The sequence below is a fragment of the Zalophus californianus genome, chromosome 3, assembly GCF_009762305.2.
Source record: "Zalophus californianus isolate mZalCal1 chromosome 3, mZalCal1.pri.v2, whole genome shotgun sequence".
NCBI classification, from domain to species: Eukaryota; Metazoa; Chordata; class Mammalia; order Carnivora; family Otariidae; genus Zalophus; species Zalophus californianus.
The window spans coordinates 168,558,395-168,579,432 of record NC_045597.1 but is presented as its reverse complement, the minus strand read 5'-3'; the positions used below and the strand labels follow the sequence as shown (position 1 = coordinate 168,579,432).

General features: G+C 35.3%; 1 protein-coding gene across 4 annotated transcripts in view; it reads right to left on the bottom strand.

Moving 5' to 3' along the window:
* UNC80 (unc-80 homolog, NALCN channel complex subunit) overlaps window positions 1–21,038 on the bottom strand; it is a 225,023-nt gene that overhangs the window by 128,704 nt on the left and 75,281 nt on the right. For all 4 annotated transcript variants that reach the window (XM_035726865.1, XM_027590728.1, XM_027590727.2 and 1 more), the window contains exons 20-22: window positions 20,451–20,557; window positions 18,511–18,607; window positions 11,624–11,796 (exon numbers count right to left, since the gene is read on the bottom strand). In XM_035726865.1, the coding sequence (XP_035582758.1) occupies window positions 11,624–11,796; window positions 18,511–18,607; window positions 20,451–20,557 (377 nt within the window). The remainder of the gene's footprint in view (window positions 1–11,623; window positions 11,797–18,510; window positions 18,608–20,450; window positions 20,558–21,038) is intronic.

The window sequence follows — 21,038 nt, the reverse complement described above, 5'->3', positions numbered from 1 at the left end:
AGACAAACTAGATTTTAAACCAAAGACTATAATAAGAGATGAAGAAGGACACCATATCATACTTAAAGGGTCTATCCAACAAGAAGATATAACAATTTTAAATATCTATGCCCCTAACATGGGAGGAGCAAACTATATAAGCCAATTAATAACAAAATCAAAGAAACACATTGACAATAATACAATAATACTGGGGACTTAACCCCCCCTCACTGAAATGGACAGATCATCTAAGCAAAAGATTAACAAGGAAATAAATGCTTTAAATGACACACTGGACCAGATGGACCTCACAGATATATTCAGAACATTCCACCCCAAAGCAACAGAATACACATTCTTCTCTAGTGTACGTGGAACATTCTCCAGAATAGATCACATCCTGGGTCACAAATGAGGTCTCAACCAGTACCAAAAGATTGGGATCATTCCCTGCATATTTTTGGACCATAATGCTTTGAAACTAGAACTCAATCACAAGAGGAAAGTCAGAAAGAACTCAAATACATGGAGGCTAAAGAGCATCCTACTAAAGAATGAATGGGTCAACCAGGAAATTAAAAAAGAATTTAAAAAAATTCATGGAAACAAATGAAAATGAAGACACAACTGTTCAAAATCTTTGGGATGCAGCAAAGGTGGTCCTAAGAGGGAAGTATATAGCAATACAAGCCTTTCTCAAGAAACAAGAAGGGTCTCAAATACACAACCTAACCCTAGACTTAAAGGAGGTGGGGAAAGAACAGCAAATAAAGCCTAAACCCAGCAGGAGAAGAGAAATAATAAAGATCAGAGCAGAAATCAATGAATTTCAGAAACCAAAAGAACAGTAGAATAGATCAACGAAACTAGGAGCTGGTTCTTTGAAGGAATTAATAAGATTGATAAACCCCTGGCCAGACTTACCAAAAAGAAAAAGGACCCAAATAAATAAAATCATGAATGAAAGAGGAGAGATCATAACCAACACCAAAGAAATACAAACAAGAACATATTATGAGCAACTATATGCCAGCAAATTAGATAATCTGGAAGAAATGGATGCATTCCTAGAGACATATAAACTACCAAAACTGAACCAGGAAGAAATAGAAAACCTAAACACACCCAAAACCAGTAAGGAAATTGAAGCAGTAATCAAAAAATCTCCCAACACACAAGAGCCCAGGGCCAGATGGCTTTCCAGGGGAATTCTTCCCAACATTTAAAGAAGAATTAATACCTATTCTTCTGAAACTGCTCCAAAAACAGAAATGGAAGGAAAACTTCCAAACTCATTTTATGAGGCCAGCATTACCTTGATCCCAAAACCAGACAAAGACCCCATCAAAAAGGAGAATTACAGACCAATATCCCTGATGAACATGGATGCAAAAATTCTCACCAAAATACTAGCCAATAGGATCCAACACATCATTAAAAGGATTATTCACCACGATCAAGTGGGATTTATTCCTGGGCTGCAAGGTTGGTTCAACATCTGCAAATCAATCAGTGTGATATAATACATTAATAAAAGAAAGAACAAGAACCAAATGATCCTCTCAATAGATGCAGAAAAAGCATTTGACAAAGTACAGTATCCTTTCTTGATTAAAACACTTCAACAAACTGAGGGTTCTAGAGGGAAGGGGGGTGGGAGGATGGGTTAGCCTGGTGATGGGTATTAAAAAGGGCACATACTGAATGGAGCACTGGGTTATATGTTATATGCAAACAATGAATCATGGAACACTACATCAAAAACTAATGATGTAATGTATGGTGACTAACATAACATAATAAAAAAAAAGAAAAAAATAAACTCTTCACAGTGTAAGGATAGAGGGTACATTCCTCAATATCATAAAAGCCATCTATGAAAAACCCACAGTGAATATCATTCTCAGTGGGGAAAAACTGAGAGCTTTTCCCCTAAGGTCAGGAATATGGCAGGGATGTTCACTATCACCACTGCTATTCAACATAGTACTAGAAGTCCTAGCCTCAGCAATCAGACAACAAAAAGAAATAAAAGGTATCCAACTTGGCAAAGAAGAAGTCAAACTCTCACTCTTTGCAGATGATATGATACTTTATGTGGAAAACCCAAAAGACTCCACCCCAAAACTGCTAGAACTCATACAGAAATTCAGTAAAGTGTCAGGATGTAAAACCAATGCACAGAAATAAGTTGTATTTCTATACACCAACAACAAAACAGAAGAAAAAGAAATTAAGGGGTCAATCCCATTTACAATTGCACCCAAAATCATAAGATATCTAGGAATAAATCTAACCAAAGAGGCAAAGAATCTGTACTCAGAAAACTATAGAATACTCATGAAAGAAATTGAGGAAGACACAAAGAAATGGAAAAACATTCCATGCTCATGGATTGGAAGAACAAATATTGTGAAAAGGTTTATGCTACCTAGAGCAATCTACACATTTAATTCAATCCCTATCAAAATACCATCAACTTTCTTTCACAGAAATGGAACAAATAATCCTAAAATTTTTATGGAACCAAAAAAGACATCAGAGGAATGTTGAAAAAGCAAAGCAAAGCTGGTGGCATCACAACTCCTGACTTCAAGCTCTTTTACAGAGCTGTAATCATCAAGACAGTACGGTACTGGCACAAAAACAGACACATAGATCAATGGAACAGAATAGAGAGCCCAGAAATGGACCCTCAACTCTATGGTCAACTCATCTTCGACAAAGCAGGAAAGAATATCTAATGGAAAAAAAGATAGTCTCTTCAACAAATGGTGTTGGGAAAATTGGACAGCCACATGCAGAAGAATGAAACTGGACCATTTCCTTACACCACATACAAAAATAGACTCAAAATGGATGAAAGACCTAAATGTGAGACAGGAGTCCATCAAAATCCTAAAGGAGAACACAGGCAGCAACCTCTTCGACCTCAGCCGCAGCAAATTCTTCCTAGAAACATCGCCAAAGGTACGGGAAGCAAGGGCAAAAATGAACTACTGGGACTTCACCAAGATAAAAAGCTTTTGCACAGCAAAAGAAACAGTCAACAAAACCAAAAAACAACTGACAGAATGGGAGAAGATATTTGCAAATGACATATCAGATAAAGGGCTAGTATCCAAAATCTATAAAGAACTTATCAAACTCAACACCCAAAGAACAAATAATCCAATCAAGAAATGGGCAGAAGAGATGAACAGACATTTCTGCAAAGAAGACATCCTAATGGCCAACAGACACATCACTCAACATCTGTGTGCTCAACATCACTCAGTGTCAGGGAAATCCAAATCAAAACCTCAATGACATACCCCTCACACCCGTCAGAATGGCTAAAATTAACAAGTCAGGAAACGACAGATGTTGGCAAGGATGCAGAGAAAGGGGGACCCTCCTACACTGTTGGTGGGAATGCAAGTTGGTGCAGCCACTCTGGAAAACAGTATGGAGGTTCCTCAAAAAGTTGAAAATAGGGCTACCTTATGACTCAGCAATTGCACTACCAGGTATTTACCCCAAAGATACAAATGTAGTGATCTGAAGGGCTATGTGCACCCCAATGTTTACAGCAGCAATATCCACAATAGCGAAACTATAGAAAGAGCCTAGATGTCCATCAACAGCTGAATGGATAAAGAAGATGGGGTATATATACACAATGGAATATTATGCAGCCATCAAAAAATGAAATCTTGCCATTTGCAATGACAAAGATGGAACTAGAGGGTATAATTATGCTAAGCGAAATAAGTCAATCAGAGAAAGACAAGTACCATATGATCTCACTGATATGAGGAATTTGGGAAACAAGACAGAGGATCATAGGGGAAGGGAGGGAAAAATGAAACAGGATGAAACCAGAGAGGGAGACAAAGTATAGGAGACTCTTAATCTCAGGAAACAAACCAAGGGTTGCTGGAGTGGTTGGGGGTGGGAGGGATGGGGTGGCTGGGTGATAGACATTGGGGAGGGTATGTGCTATGGGGAGCGCTGTGAATTGTGTAAGACTGATGAATCACAGACCTGTACCTCTGAAACAAATAATACATTATATGTTAATAAAAAAAAAGCTGAATGGAGGGAAGTCAGCAGCATCCACAAGACTGATCTACATTGCCGCAAATCTAAAACACTGCAGTGCGGTGGTAAAGAGTCCAAAAAAAAAAAAAAAAAAACTCATGTGGTAAAATAAAGAAAGCCCAGGAAAGATTAAAACAAAGTTCAAGACAGCAGTGTCTTGTGGGAGGTAGGGAGTGTACGGTTAGGGAAGGGAATCCAGGGGACTTTACAGAAAGTGGAAATGTTCTATTCTTTATAGTAGTGGTGGATATCTGACAATTTTTTTTCCCTTAAACTCTACATATTTATGAAATACATTACTTTTATGCTACATTTCATAGTTAGGATCTTTTTTTTTAAAGATTTTATTTATTTATTTGTCAGCAAGAGAGAGAGAGAGCACACAAGCAGGGGGAGCTGAAGGCAGAGGGAGAAACAGGCTCCTCGCTGAGCAAGAAGACCAATGTAGAACTCGATCCCAGGACCCTGGGGTCATGAACTGAGCTGAAGGCAGATGCCCAATCAACTGAGCCACTCAGGCATCCCCACAGTTAGACTCTTTTTAAAAAGTTCAATAATATAGGTATACCACTAGCATCAAGTGAATAATTTGATGATCTGGTTTTGGTTATTATTGAATTATTTCAACCTTTCTCATGATTCACAGAGAACACAATATGACTTTCCTTTGATAGATCCTCTTAGGCATATATTCCTATCTTCTTGAAAGAGCTAATCTGCATTGATCACCAAGTGATCTGTGATGGTAAGCCCCTATGTGAATTAAATTTGATGCAGTGAACCTGAAGGTATGACCCTACCAATGGTAACCAATGTTTCATTTTCACCAGGAGACTTTCAGTTTATGTCTGTTCAACTGGTATAATTATGATAGTGTCTCTTTTTACTCTCCAAAGTGTCCCAGTTTGGAGAAAAATTATATAATCATTCCTAAAGCTATCAATTTATGAGGCTATGTAATTTACCATGAATTAGGTTTTCTCCACCCACAGACTAGAGAGAATTCTACAGTATCATTGACTTACTTTCTTGTTTTCATGGAATTGTTCCTTATGCAAACTGACATTATTAGTGTTATTCATGCTAATAAATTAGAAATCATTATATCTGTACATGTTATATATTAAATTGAATAAAAAGGGATAGACTATTTCACCTGAGATACACAGAAAGCAGACAGAAGTGCCTTTTGCTTGAACTGTTTAATTTTTCTATTTTTGTGCTTGTAGGTTACATAACCTAGAGACAAAAATGAGTTTTTCCTAAAACATGTCTTTTCTATAACGGCTTGCAGTTGTGTCTATTAAATTTGTACTAAAGAGAAAGAGTGTGAGGAAGAGCTGTGCTGGACTTAAAATTAAACCAATTATCCCTAAGTTTAGTAGTCACAGCAACAGTGACAAGAAAATTGTTTAAAACAAAACCTGCAGATCTGCAGGACTTCGAACACTGACATTTCTAATACTTCTTTCATTTAACAATACTTTTTAATTCCGAAGAAAATTGCAAACTTGAAAAAGTCACATTTAAATGTTCTATGATTAAGGCAATAAAACAAGGAAAGCTGTTCTGAAATAAAATTATGTCATAATGCAAAAATTGTATTTAAGCTGCATTTAAAAATGAACGCAACACCCAACAAAAAGAAACATTAAAGGAGAGAAGGGAGAAAGTGGTGTAATGGAATGTGATGATGAACTGAACACATTTTTCCCTCCTCTCCCAAATCCCATCTGATGAAATGGCAGAATCTATAAGTATGCCTGTATCTGTTTCTATATTTGCATCTGGATCACATCTGTGTATCTATCCATCCATGTCATTTATATTTATACCTACCTCTTTCTATATTCCTATATTCCTATTTTTACTTGATAGAAATATAAATACTTCTATATATATTTATATACATAATACATATATGACAAAAACCACAAATGCATTGTAAAACATTTTTAACAGTAAAACATTTTTAACAGAAAGACAGGAAGCAGATGAAATCACATATTAAGTGAAGCCAAATACAGAGGAAACAAAACCTAAAAATACATTTAATAGAAGACATTTGTGAAAGTTAGAGTAATCTGGAGAAACTCAACCCAGATGAACAAGTATGAAGAATTGCAATGGTCATGCCTGTGTAAAGGACAGTAAACACAGAATACAACTCTGATTCAAGCACATAGGACATACAACTCCTCTCAGTATGCTTGTCAGAATTCATCAGTGACTTCAGTTCCTTCACTTTTCCATACTTGAGAAAATAGATTTAAGTGTGCCCTTCGTTGGGGGCTATTCCTGGGCTGGTTCATTTCCCCTCATATAAACAAGGTAATAAATGTGAAGGTGCTTTATAAACTATCACATATAATGAAAATGTTACTATTGTCATCCTCTACCCCACTGCTGGCACCACCACAACCACCACCGTCTTTACCCATCCCTTTTATTCAACCAACAAGTTCTACCTGGATTCTCTGTCTGATAATGGAGACTACTGCACTCCTTTATTTTATTTTTTAAATTTTATTTATTCATTTTAGAGACAGAGTGAGTGAGGGCAAGTAGGGGGAGGGGCAGAGGGAGAGAATCCTCAAGCAGACTCTCCACTGAGCACGGAGCCTAATGCAGGGCTCAATCCCATGACCCATGAGATCATGACCTGAGCCGAAACCAAGAGACAGACGCTTAACCAACTGAGCCACCCAATCTCCCGTACCGCACTCCTTTAAAACTTTACTAATTCTGACTTCTGGAATTCTGACTTCTGACCTCTGCACACTCCTTGGCCTTGACCTAGAATCAAAGACTCAGGTATGAAAGGAAATCATACAAACCACCCGCTTTTTGAGGCCCCTGTACAATGGCCCCCATTGAATCCAGTCTAGAGACAAAGATCTCATTACTTCTCAATGGAGCTACCTCATCACTGGACATCTACAATGATCAGAAAATGCTTTTTTACTTAGACACTCAAAAGACACTGCTTATTAGCATCAAGCCCCTTTATTTTATTTCTTACCATGAGATTTATAAGATTGAGAAGGTCAAGCAGGGCCATAGTAGGTTCCAAAGGAAAAGAAGAAAGGAGAATCTAGTGATTTGGTAACTATCAGGCCATAGCCTTATTTTGGGGAAGTAAAATATATTTTAAGTTTCCAATGGGATTTAATCCAACTTAGTGGTCAGAGTCAAGCTATAGTTAGGAACAGAGCATACTTATTTCTGGAAACCTCTGTAATCTCAGCTCCTTGAAAGCATTAAAAGCTGTTGGAAATCAAATAGGTATGAAACCATTTGGTGAGGGGGAATGAAATCTCAATACCCGAGAGACTTGATTATTAAAGTATTCATCAATATTCCTCTTAAAACAATCTCCATTCAGAAACGAGTATTAATTTGTTCTGTTGGGATTATTTTTCAAATCCTCATTTGCTTTCTCTGTGACAAGCCTCTCATTTCTCCCATGTACACACATCTTACATAAATCCTAAGTATTCCATGTAGGGAGCAATTATTTTTATCTGTTTTTATATCATCAATACATGTTAATAAAAGTAATCATTCCCTAACTACTTGACTAAGGAGTCTCATTTTGCCAGAAAATCATTTTGCCATTAACTGAGATTGAGCTTTTAACATCTTTGGTTTCATGGATGGGTTTTGGGGGAGTCCGTGAACCTTCTGATATATGTTAAATTTTGTCTATAAGTGCACTTCTCTTGGAAAAATTTCCAGAGCTTTCATCCAATTCTAAAAGAGTCTATGTCCCTAAAATGTTAAGAATCACTGGTTTAGAGAGTGAATATGTGGTGTGAATCTTTAAAGTCGAAAATCTATATTTTCCGGTTATGAATTCATCATGTATTCATGTGTTAAGTAACCTTTTTAATAGATCCAAATGCTTTTGGACATTAAAAATCATTTATAATCTTCTTTATTCTGCAGACCATATTCATCAAAGTGTATTTTCAATGTATAAGGGATACTCATTCTCATTTAAATAAAAAATACAATATAAAATACATATATTTCATCTATATGTATGTATTTTTTTCTTACAGAGAAAGCATATGCTACTGCTACAAGAATCCTGAATGGATTCTGAAGATTCTGCTCTGAACCCAGTTTTAGCACTGACTGGCATAGATGACCTTGAGCAAAATCATCTCAGCTCTTGGGGTTTTGTTATATGGAAATGTTTAAATGCTGCTGCTCAATAATGTTCACTGTATGATATATATTTATGTGCAGATTTCAGCTCAGTACCTCTAAAAGAGTATGGGGCCTACCTAGACTTTTCCAGTATGTAAAGGACAATCTGTTATCTCTGTCATCAGGTGCTTACTTGACTAATAGTTGTCCACACGTCATCATGCCATTATTCTCCAATGTGTATGGCCAGCTGTGCCTATAACTTTCTACCAATTTTTCAACAAGTTGAGGTAATATGACTTGTTAACATTTTCCTTAATCTTGTTAGGCAGTTGCTTGAGAAATTGATAGCCTGCTTTGTCTTAAAATCTTCCAAAATAGCTATGAGGATTTGGGACAAAAGTGGACGCGACAGTACCTCTGGAACATTACAGTTTAAGCCACCTATAAAGTGCTAATGCACAATTTTACTGTGAATTTAATAACTGTTCAACTAACTTCTGTCATTTTCACTTTCTTACTTATATTTAAATTATCATACATAAAATACAGAATTTATATTTTTGCACGTTTTAGTGATTTCATATAATATTTTAATGAGACAGTCAATATGGTGGAGTACTCAATATAGGGTCTTTGAAGCCAGATGGAGGTCTAATCTGGCTCTATCCTTTGCTGGCAGTGTAGCCTGGCCTATTAGTTGGTCTTTCTGAGCTTCAGTTGTTTTTCCTTTGGAAACAATAGGTACACAATAAATGTTAATCATTCATTTATCCACCTTAGAATGCTGTGCACCAAGAAGTCTGTAAAATAGATCACTGTGCAAATCTAATCTTTATAAGGAAAGGTTCAAAACAATTTGAGTTTTGTTGCACCTATTAATAGCTGGCACATGGGAAACTCTCAATAGATATTGGTTGGGTTAATTAATTAATTAATTAATTAATTATATGATGGGTATCTTTTAGGCTACACTGACTCCAAATTCCATCACCTAGTCATTTGGTATAATTAATACGTAGAGATTGCCCCTCCTCTGTGACTACATCCATTCTAAAATTACTTACTATGCAGGGTGGGGCCAAGGATTGCTCTATTCACCATTACTGCCCTCCTACTATTACCCCGTTATTCTGACTTCCTATCCTCTAATCAAATCCTGTTGCTTCCACCACTAACCAACACCATGTAGTGGTGTCTGATATTTATACCTGTCAACAGTTTCTAATCATTACAAATTTGATAGTTATAATATAGGAATTTATGGACATGTTAATGAGCATTTCTCAAGTGCAAATAGGATGGGGCATACTTTATTGCGTATAAGTATTTTTGATGAACTGGTTGTTCATGTACTTACCCATTATTTAAATATTCAATTGTTCTTTTCTTATGAATTTGTTACATTTATTTATTTATTTTAATCTGCTCCTTTTGGAATAGGTCAATTGTGATTATAAAGAATCATTGCATAACTCAAAGGAGAGACAGGCTAGTTACCATTCTCCCACTTAAAAAACAAAGGATTGGCTCCTTGCCTTGTCAAACTCTCTTGCTTTAGACGGGCATTTGTTCTTTGCTTAATTGCCACCAGCCTCAGCTCTCCTGGAGGCTCATAATTCCCCACATTTTAGAGTCACGACAGCATAAATCAATACACACTGAACATTTTGGAATTTACAAACATTCACAAAGGCCAATATCCAGGAATGGGAAACTGACTGAAAAATCTTATACAACAAGTCATTATTTTGGGTGATTACAGTGGTGTTTCTATTTCAGGCTTAAGAGAAACCACATAACTTGCTGGTCACTGTCCTGAGAGCAAAACCTGCAAATGTCACAGAAAAATGTAAATTACATTATCAGATTTGGTTGATTTTCCAAGGTAAAATATGGGTGGTTAATGGTCACTTATTTATGGCTATAAAATCTGGAAAAGGGATCATTTATAGGCAGGCTTAAAGTTTTTTGTTGTAAAAAAAGTCTATTTTAGTTTTTATTTTTTTAAAAGAGAAAATAAAATACTTTTATTCTTGATGTTTACCCGGTATTTTGTACCCAGTATTTATACAGTGTAGGAAGAGTTTATTAAACCAGAGGTAAATAAAGGAAACTAAGACACTAAGTTCAAAACAGTTTGCCTGACAGAAACACTTTTTAAACTAGATTTACTTTATATTCTTTAATCCTTTACATGTATAATATCATATAACGCTTTTGTACAATTAACTTCAAATGATCCTTTCTTTATATCTTTCCTCCAATTGATAATTAAACCAAGACTCAGAGATGTTTAAGTATTAATACATGACAGACATAAAACTAATAATAACAAAATAATAATAATGGCCTACTTTATTGAGCAGTTACCTTATTTCAGGCCCTCTGATGTGGGGTTTCCATGTAATTTGTCATTAATTCTCACACTTAGCCAGAGGATTATTATTACTACTCCTACTTTCATTTTATAGAGGGGTTCAGCTAATAAATGTCAGAGTCATTTTAACCCATGTAGTCTGATTCTAGAGCCCTCCCATCCTTTTAATCATGATGCTATACAGTCTACTTCCCAGTGCATATTTATTAATTTTTTCCTTTTTCTTCTTTCACCTCACCACCTTTCTTCCTCCTTTTACCATTAATGCTGAGAAAAACAAACATAAAAACATAACCCCACAAAACCCTATAATCATCTCAATAAATGCAGGAAAGACATTTGGCAAAGTACAACGTCCATTCATGATAAAAAAAAAATAAAACTCTCAACAAAGTAGATTTAGTGGAAACATTCCTCAACATAATAAAGGCCCTATATGAAAAACCCACATCTAACATCACACTCAATGGTGAAAAACTGAGAGTTTTTCCTCTAAGATTAGGAAGAAGACAAAGATGTCCACTGTCATCACTTTTATTCAACACAGTATTGGAAGTCCTAGCCATAGCAATCAGACAAGAAAAATAAATAGAAGGCATCCAAATTTGTAAGACAGAAGTAAAGCTTAAACTATTTGCAGATGACATGATACTATATGTAGAAAACCCTGAAGACTCCACCAAAAACCTACTAGATCTGATAAATGAATTCAGTAAAGTCACAGGATACAGAATTAATATACAGAAATCTGTTGCATTGCAGATTGAAAATGCACTAATAATGAAGTAGAAAGAGAAACCAAGAAAAAATCCCATTTATAATTGCACCAAAAATAATAAAATACCTAGTAATAAATTTAACCAAGGAGTTGAAAGACCCGTACTCTGAAAACTATAAAGCATGAATTAAAAAAAAAACCCATAACTCCACAGATAGGGTTAGGATTAGGGATTCATGCTTTCCTCCATTAGCAGTATTAATTGTAATGGGAGACAGAGTGGACAAATTTTTCCAACAACTTACAAGATCCAATGCAGCTGCCAGGATGGATGCATCAGGAATTGTCCCTGGCTCACAGCAGTTTAACAGAAATTGAAAGCGCTTCATGCCTTGTCGGATTGCTCCAAGATTCACCACGTTTTTGCTTTTTCCACCATCTTGGTTGGAAGACAGATGGTCATCAAAACTGTGGCAACCTGTAGGTTTTTTCCCATGGTGGAGGAATAAAAGAAACACAGTATAATTTGTCACAGATTGAAAAAGAGCTTCAAAGTTATAACAACATGTTTTCTGTAGTGTTGGCCTGAAAACTTTCTCCCTGACTCCACCTTCTTCCTTTCCATCCTAATGCCTGATTTAGACACAGCATGACTTTGGGAATCTGGTGACACATGGCATATGCAAATGTAGAATTTTACATAAATACTTAAATAGAGGATCTGATCATTTTGCTACCAGGTCTCTTCTTTAATACTGGCAAGAGCTCTTAGTATATTTAAAATGATTCTTCCTGTAATCAACAACTAATTTCTATTTTTATTAAAGATGGAATCATTTTACAATTTCATATCTGTTACATAAATTGATATCAAGGCCAGTAACTTTATATCTCAGTTACAATACAAAGAATCATTGATTATTGGAGTTGTAAAGAAGCTTAGAATTTGGTCATTCAATTCCAGGATTTCCAAACTTGGCTATATGTTAGAATTACCTAGGAAGTTCCTGAATTTCATCCAGACTTTCAGAATCAGAATTTTTAAAAGTGGAGTATAAGAATTTGTGCTTTGCAAACCTCCCAGAAAGTAATGATGCAGCCAGCTTTACCCAGCACTGTGGTCAGAGACTTGGGAACCACTGATCCCTCCACACCCTTATTTTTCCATAGTTATGCTGCCAATGAATAAGAATCAGCCTAGAGCTTATTAAACACAGAATGTCAAGTCTCATCACTAGAGATTTTGATTCCATGTCTGGGGACTATGGATGTTTTAACAAACATTCCCTGTGATTTATTGATGCAGAAAGGATCTAAGGATCACACATTAAGAAAAAAATGATACAAAGCATTGTTTTTCATCATTTTTATACCTTGGTACATTTTCAAAAGCCTAAATATCTCCTGACTTTTCTATAGCTTCTAATATATATTTAAAATTTGTTTCTTATTTGAGGGTATTACGTTGAATGTTGTTTTTAAAACCCTACTCAAACCCCTTCTCATGATTCTGAAATGTACCTCTGACACCTAAGAAAATACCCCTAGGATGAGAATCACTGACTTAGAGCTTGCTTTAATTTTTGCTCAAACCATTCATTTGTGGTTACCAACTCCTGGTTCTCACTGAGAAGTCACAGATGACTTTCCCATATCTTCTGTTATGAATACGCTGATTGCTTCCACCCATTACCCTACTTTCCTACCTGCTGTCTCAGCACAAAGGCACATGTATATATGTCTGGGATTTGTTTTAAAAACATTTAAAAAGCATAAAAGCATAAATGATAGATGAAACAATTATGGAAATTTTGATCATTATTGCAAATGGGTGATGGATATTCGGGATCCGTTAGACCATTCTTTTTACTTTTTGTCTATGTTTGAAAATTTTTATAAGTACAAAAAATGCCTCATAATATAATTAAAATATCATTGGGACACCTGGGTGGGTCAGTCAGTTAAGTGTCTGCCTTTGGCTCAGGTCATGATCCTGGGATCCGGTGATCAAGCCCCAGGTTGGGCTGCCCACTCAGTGGGGAGTCTGCTTCTCCTTCTCCCCCTGCGCTCCCCCTGCACCTTCTCTCTCTCTCTTGCTCACTCTCTTTCAAAGAAATAAATAAAATCTTAAAAATATTATTAAAATTTTCCATATTTCATTCCTTATGGGTATATTTCCTTTTCAGATGCAAATGTTCCACATTAAAAATTCCATATTCAACACCTTCAGTATTTTTGTTTTCCAATTAGTGTGGCATATTTTGTATCAACTGCAAAAGGAAGTAGCACACAAAGAATCTGATGGCGGAAAAAATTTAGAAGACAGAATCTCAAATGACACAAATGGTGTATAGCTAAAAGCTACAGATTAGGAACAAATACTTCCTAGACAGCCTTGTTTCTAGACAGCTGCCTTTCAAAATGTTACTCTGTTTATTCACTGGGCATTATCAAAACTACCAGAACCAGTAACTTCCTGTGATTTCTCCTACCTATATGTCACTTTATTAATCAATTATATATAGCCCTTTAAGTTACACATATCAGAGGAAATCTCAATGGTTAAAAGACATTATAACCGTAGTAGTCCCTTAAACTTTGAATTTAAGATAGACCCCAAATATTTTTCTTTTTAGTGAATCCAGATGTTTTATTATTTGTTACAGTAATACAATAATTAAGATTTACAATACATTCTTTTTTAAAAAGTTTTTATTTATTTGCAAGACAGAGAGAGAGCGAGCATGAGTGAGGGGGAGGAGGCAGAGGGAGAAGCAGAATCCCCACTGAACAGGGAGCCTGATGGGGGGCTCGATCCCACGACCCTGAGATCATGACCTGAGCCAAAGGCAGAGGCTTAACTGACTGAGCGACCCAGGTGCCCCAACAAACTTATTCTTACTTAACTAATTTATTAAGGACAGTTGCCATCATCTTATTGAAAGATGCATTAAGAATAAGCTTTTCATCATTTTTCTTAATATTTGTTTGACAAGATAATGAATTCTAAAGGAAGCTATTTAATATTCCCAGAAGTTCCATTTTGATCAAAAGAACTTCAGAAACAGTATGGCTAAGGAGTCTAAGTAAAATAATGAAAAGAGAAGTGATCAAAACAATCTTTGTCAAGAAGAACCTATATTCTTTGCTTCACAGAATTATGGATATTTATTACAGGTATGAAGATCAGTAGAATCCTATGATCTCAGACATAAGATTCATGCTTGTAAGTAAAAGCTATTGATAATGGAAAATTTCCATTGTATCTATATAACATTAATGGATAACCATGTATTTGCTCCCATTTTTGAGCATTTAGTATGTGCTAAATATTGTATGAAATATTTTATAATTAGTTTTTTGTAACAGCCTTATAAGATTAATCTTTAAAGATGATTAAAAAAAGTGAATAATGGGGTGCCTGGGTGGCTCAGTCGTTAAGCATCTGCCTTTGGCTCAGGTCATGATCCCAGGGTCCTGGGATCAAGCCCCACATCGGGCTCTCTGCTCAGCAGGAAGCCTGCTTCTCCCTCTCCCACTCCCCCTGCTTGTGTTCATGCTCTTGCTATCTCTCTCTGTCAAATAAATAAATAATTTTTAAAAAAAGTGAATGAGAGGGAACAGAGCAGTAAGAACATAGAGAGATACAGAAAGAGGGGACAGGTTAACTAGCCCAGTTTAAGTTCATGCAATAGAAACTTATGAAGTCAGGATTCAGATCCAGACCTGATGACCACAGCCTGCCTTCTTACCACTATGCTACACTGCATCCCCAGAATATCCAATTGTTTATGGTGAAGGAGGTCAGAGTTTTGTACATGCTGAAAGTAAAGATTAGGTCAGAAAAACTTACCATAAGAAATAAATCAACATTGTACATGTTACAAACTGATCGTAAAATTGTTCCCAGTTGGCATTCCATATTGTACTACTAAAAGAAATGTTGAAAAGTAATTTGGTTGTAAAATGCACCTCCTATTCATCTTTTATATAAACTTACTAGGATATAAGGATGCCTCTTGGTTTCCTTGGACATAAGGATTAATTTTTTAGTCTCAGTACATTTTATTTGCTATTTTTAAATTAAATTTATTGGGGTATCATTTATAAATTTATATAGAACACAGTTTTTATAATCTGTTAAATTTAAAAAGGGATATTTCAAAATACAGTATTTCTTTAAGCAACATTTCCCATGGAATTTATGGCAGAATTGAGCACACAGAAAATATTCAGTAAATTTTATTGACTAAAAAAAACCACTGGTTTAATAAAATATCTTCCCTCAAAGATAATACTATTTCTAAAATGAAATATTCTTAGTGAATATAAAAACATAAAAGAAAAAGACAGCTGATTACGAATGCAATTACAGTTCTGTTAAATGTTCAGCAGATGTATTTTTCATTTGTTGAATAATTTTTTAGATTTTAAAGAAATTCTATTGGTTGTTGCATTTGATCTTAACTAAGTGAAGTTTGAGTACTACATTTAGATTGAAGGTAAGAATGCTTGATGTTTGTTTTCCAGACAGAGAAATATTTAATTAAAATAATTGAGAAAGAAAAGGACAATACATCTATAATGGATACACAGGAATCATTTATACATACGGGTTGGAGAGAGAGAGAGAGAGACAGAGAAAGGGGGAGAGAGAGGGAAAGAGATGGAGAGAGAGGAGAGAGGAAGGGAGAGGGGGAGGGAGAGTGGGAAAGAGGGAGAAAAGGCAAAGCAGTCCCAGAGATAGAGATGTTCACATGGCCAAAGGCAGTAGTTGTAAATTACAATGTACTAAGATAATGGTTTTTTTAGTTTTTTAGAATAGCTGAGGATACCTAGCTACTGCAAGAGATTTCAAAGGAACTATCTCATAAAATACCTTTCAAAATTTTTAATAAACCAGAGAACATGGGCAAAGAATGATGGTGATATGCAAGCTATCTTCTCTTGCCAGTCAAAAGCACATGAAATTCTAGATATCAGTCTTAGATTTTATAGTTTTGTCTTCTGGATACACAGAAAGAGACTGTATTATTTCAGGTTTTACTGACACAAACTGATCCCAGAATCAGACTCTATGAAGGTTCTATATCAAGTCTATCTGTGAATGAAATATAAAGAATATGTAAAACAATGGCTGAAATATGCAGGAATAGTGGTAAAAAAAATCTAGAATAAAAAAGGTTTATGAGAATGCTAATGATAACATGTTTGGAACTAGACTAAAGATACTGGCCTACTCCTTGAAGAAGAGGATGTAAGGGAATCAGAAGGAAGGTAAACAACTCAATTATGCTTTCATCCTTTCCACCAATGAGAAAGATTCACAAACGTGTAAGTACAGAAAAGTTTCATTAAGGAGGCATCAAATGTGAGAGCCCCTACCCTAAGTTAATTCTCAGTTCCATGAAATTACACTCCAGTGCACAGAAAGAACTTACAGAGGTAATCACAGTACTAGTCAAATGACATTCAACTAACACAGCACATACCTGGAGAACACTCTTTATCTTCATACTTCATTCTCAAAACAAAAAACAGCAAACAAACAAAAAAGACCACAAAAATCTACTTATAATACTGATGGTTCTGAATGCTAGGTGTATCTTCTGTGAAATATCATGAGGAGTGAAAAGATTCCAAAAGGACTGAAAATGACAAAGGTCCTGGTTGTTAGGAAGATTCTTGAAGCCACAGACTAAGAAGTTTGATGTATGCCCTAGCCAAATTCTGTAAGAGATTACGTAAACAGGAACTTTTTTAAAAACCAGAAGTAATCATAGGAATCACTATGGTTTCATGAAGAATACACTGTATTGAACTAAGTTGTATATTTCCTTTAGATTTATAAGGACATGAGATATTTTTTGGCAAAATCTGATGTTTTTATAATGAAATGAGAAATCTTTGTTAATTGCTCTTAAATTAAGTATATTGTTGGCTGAAAAAGCATACCCACAAATTGTTATTAATAAAGGTCAACTAGAAGTGTCATAAGAGTTATACCTTTGTATTTGTCCTGGTCAGTAATAATAGCAACAGTTTGGATGAAAACAGGGAATGTGTATGTCTCTGCAGATGAATCCTTAGAGCACAATTGCAAAGAAGAAAAGATTCCAAATTCAACTTGGTTTATGTTCTGTCTCTTAATTTCTTTCCTGGGCACGTGACTTAACCATCTCCCAAGTTAATGAAACAATACATTTTATTTATTTTGAGATGAAGAATTAATAATGGCTATACCAAAATATAGCATGATATTCATTCATGTGGAGGTGAGCTAGCAAAAGTTAATCTAAATTCAGTACAAGCCAACTATGGGATGTAAAACTTCATAATGCAACCTTAAATTATGTTCATACACTTGCTATATCCCTGGAGCTTAATAGTTACACTATTTATCACACTGATTAAATGATGTATTGCATTCCATCTGAAGCTCCACATTTTGTAAAGTATATCATCTAGTTAGAATACATAGTAAAATGGAATCAGGATGGTGATGGGTCTAGAGACTCTTCCATGTAAGGGAAAAAACTAGGAATCAATAATAGAAGATTTCAAATCTTTATGAAAAAAAAAAACCAGTATAACCAGCAGAAGTGAGATCAAAAGAGAGAATGTGAAATAGATAAAAGGCAAAATTAGCATTGTGTGTGTGTGTGTGTGTAGCCACAGATATCATAACTGGGACCACTGAATCAAATTTATGGATGAATATATTTTCAGGATATAAGGAAAGACCTTCTAATAATTAAAACTGTCTAGTTCTGGAACAGGTTGCTTTGTGAAGTAATAGACTCCCCTTTGGTGGAAGTGTTCAGAGGGTGGCTGTCCACCTCTCAGGGATATAATGTGCAGAATTCCTAAGTAGATAGGTAGATGGAAATCTGAAGGTTCTTTAAAGATCTTAGATTTTAATAAAGGACAGAGAGCTGAAGAAAAGGCTGTCTTTTACTCTCCTTTGTAAACCTAATGTCCACTATGGAATGAGGAATACAGTAGGGCTTCCATAAATGTCTGTTGAACCAAATTCATAAAAATTGAGAAGCTATATATAGTAGTACAATACACACATGAGAAAGAAATGAATAGGAAATCAATGAAAATAGAAAATGGATCATTTTATCCAATCAAATTTTGTTCTGTGTGATGAAAATTGGATGTAATTCTTAGGCTGCATGACATTTACCGAGACGCTTGAAGAAATTCTCCTCTTCATCTCTTCCGTTTTCCATTCCACTCCCTGGTCCACCTTCAGAAAGCTTCACTGCACTGGTAAATTTGACCTGAGAAAAAAAAGACAATTCTTTGGGTTTATACTAACATTTGCCTTGAAAAATAAGTTATTTAGAATATGAAGATTACTTTAGTTGTTCTGACTGCCACATATGGTCAGTCAGTCAGTATGGCTTATTCCTATGTACCAAAAAAGACATGACTTATAACTAATTTGAAAGAGAATCCAGTCATAGATTGAAAGTAAATAATCAGGCACCATTAAAATAATTCAGTGACTAATGAGATGTTCTTAGAGTTTAATTCTGATAAAATCCAAACTCAAATTCATGAACAGCAAGCCATATTCATTCTTTACAAAAAACACCACAGTTGAGAATGAGACCAAACTGAAAGACAGCCAAATAGAAGACTTCAAATCTTTATGAAAAAAAAAAAACCAGTATAAATTAATTCATAAAGTACCCTATAATTAAAGTGAAATAACATGTTTGGTTTTTTTCCTAAGAATTTAAATGTGCTCTTGATCTTGCTCTTAGGCCAAGAATACTTAAAATTTTCAGCAAGTAGGGAAGCTATGGGCCTCACATACTCTCAATATTTGGCCAATTTTTTAGTAAAAAGGATGTGAAGGAGGAATTATATTTTCTAAATGTCATAAGGTTGATATAGTCTTTTTATAATTTCAAAATATTACTATTAAAACAGATAGAAGAAAACTGATTTTAGTAAGATTCAAAGCAGAAAGAATATAAGCAAATGATTTGGATATAAAGAAATATAACTCTTACCATATGCTGGAAATTATAGTGACCAGGACATGGACCATGCATAGGAAAGGCTCTTGTAGGAAATGGATTTCACTGAGAATCATTACCTTTTCCAAATAGTATGCTGCTACAATGCTTAACAGTATTCTGAAGAAGCACTTAGTGGGAAAAATCATCCTGAATTTCTTTATCCTTCTCAATAGGGAGAATAGTTCAGATAGTCACAAAAGGAACAGAAAGAGGATGAAGTGTGTGTGTGTGTGTGTGTGTGTGTGTGTGTGTGTGTGTGTGTTTTAATACATAAAGAGGATGATTAGAAAATTACTACATCCTTGGGTAGGAGCTTGAGATGTCAGGAATTTCACATGTATGTTAAAAGCTAAAAATAGATGGGAAATACCAATTTGGATGCCTTTCATTTCTTTTTCTTGTCTGATTGCTGTGGCTAGGATTTCCAGTACTATGTTAAATAAAAGTAGTGAGAGTGGAAACCCATTTGTAACAACATGGATGGATCTAGAGGGTATAATGCTACATGAAATAAGTCAGTCAGAGAAAGACAAATGTCAAATGATTTCACTCGTGGAATTTAAAAAACAAAACAACAACAAAAAGAAACAAAATAACAGACCCTTAACTATACAGAACAAGCTGGTGGTTACTAGAGGGGCAATGGGAGGTGGGATGGGTGAAAAAAGTAATGGGGATTAATAGTACACTTATCATGATGAGCACTGGGTACTGTACCGAATTGTTGAATGACTATATTGTATACCTGAAACCAATATGACACTGTCCGTTAATTATACTGGAATTAAAAATAATAATAAAAATAAAGTTAAAATATTAAAATAGCTGGGAAATAATACCTATATACATCTCTAGATCTGCACTATAATTTTATGTAAATTTTTTGTTACTCTTTTTTTCCTTTCCATAATAGCCTACTATTTGGATATCTTAGTTTTCATTGCTCATTTAAGTTTCAAAACTTTGTTCAATTTGAAGACAGTTTCTTCAACTCTTTCTTATTTGGCTCCTCCAGGTGTTTAGCATTTCTTGGTCCTGAAATTTTTCTATCAGCGACTCCAACGTTCTCTTACATAAGCAATGTCCTGTTTACCTTGGAGCTTTGCCTGATGAAAGACAGGCGGTCCACAGAGCTGATGTCCAGAAGGTCCTCCACGCCATCTGCTAAGCCCGAGAGGGAGGACCGCTTCAGCCAGTTTCCTATTTAATAATTTTTTAAAAGTTAGACCAGTATAGCATTTTCTCCCAAATGAATTAAACAGAAATCTCAGCATGTGCTCAACAAGCAATGAAAGTTATACGGCTTGATGTAAATTGAAGTGAAAACAAATGGTTTTCAAAATGTACATGATTTGAATATTCAGTGTTGGATTATAAAATGACAAGACTGAATAAGACCAGTACAAAAAGAATTTGGGCCTCTTTGGTGAATAAAACCATAATCCATCCTGTTCTCCTTGACACTTCACATATCTTCCAATAAGTCCTGTTGATTTTACCACCTAAGTATTTCTCGAATCTGTCTACTTCCCTGTACATGGTCACCACCCAGTCCAAGTTTCCGTTACTTATGCCTGGACTACTAGACAGCTTTCTATCTGGTCTCACTTAACCACTTGTGCTCCCTCCAGTATGTTGTCCATGCAGTGATCTTTTAGAAAAAGCTAACCTGCTTGCTCAA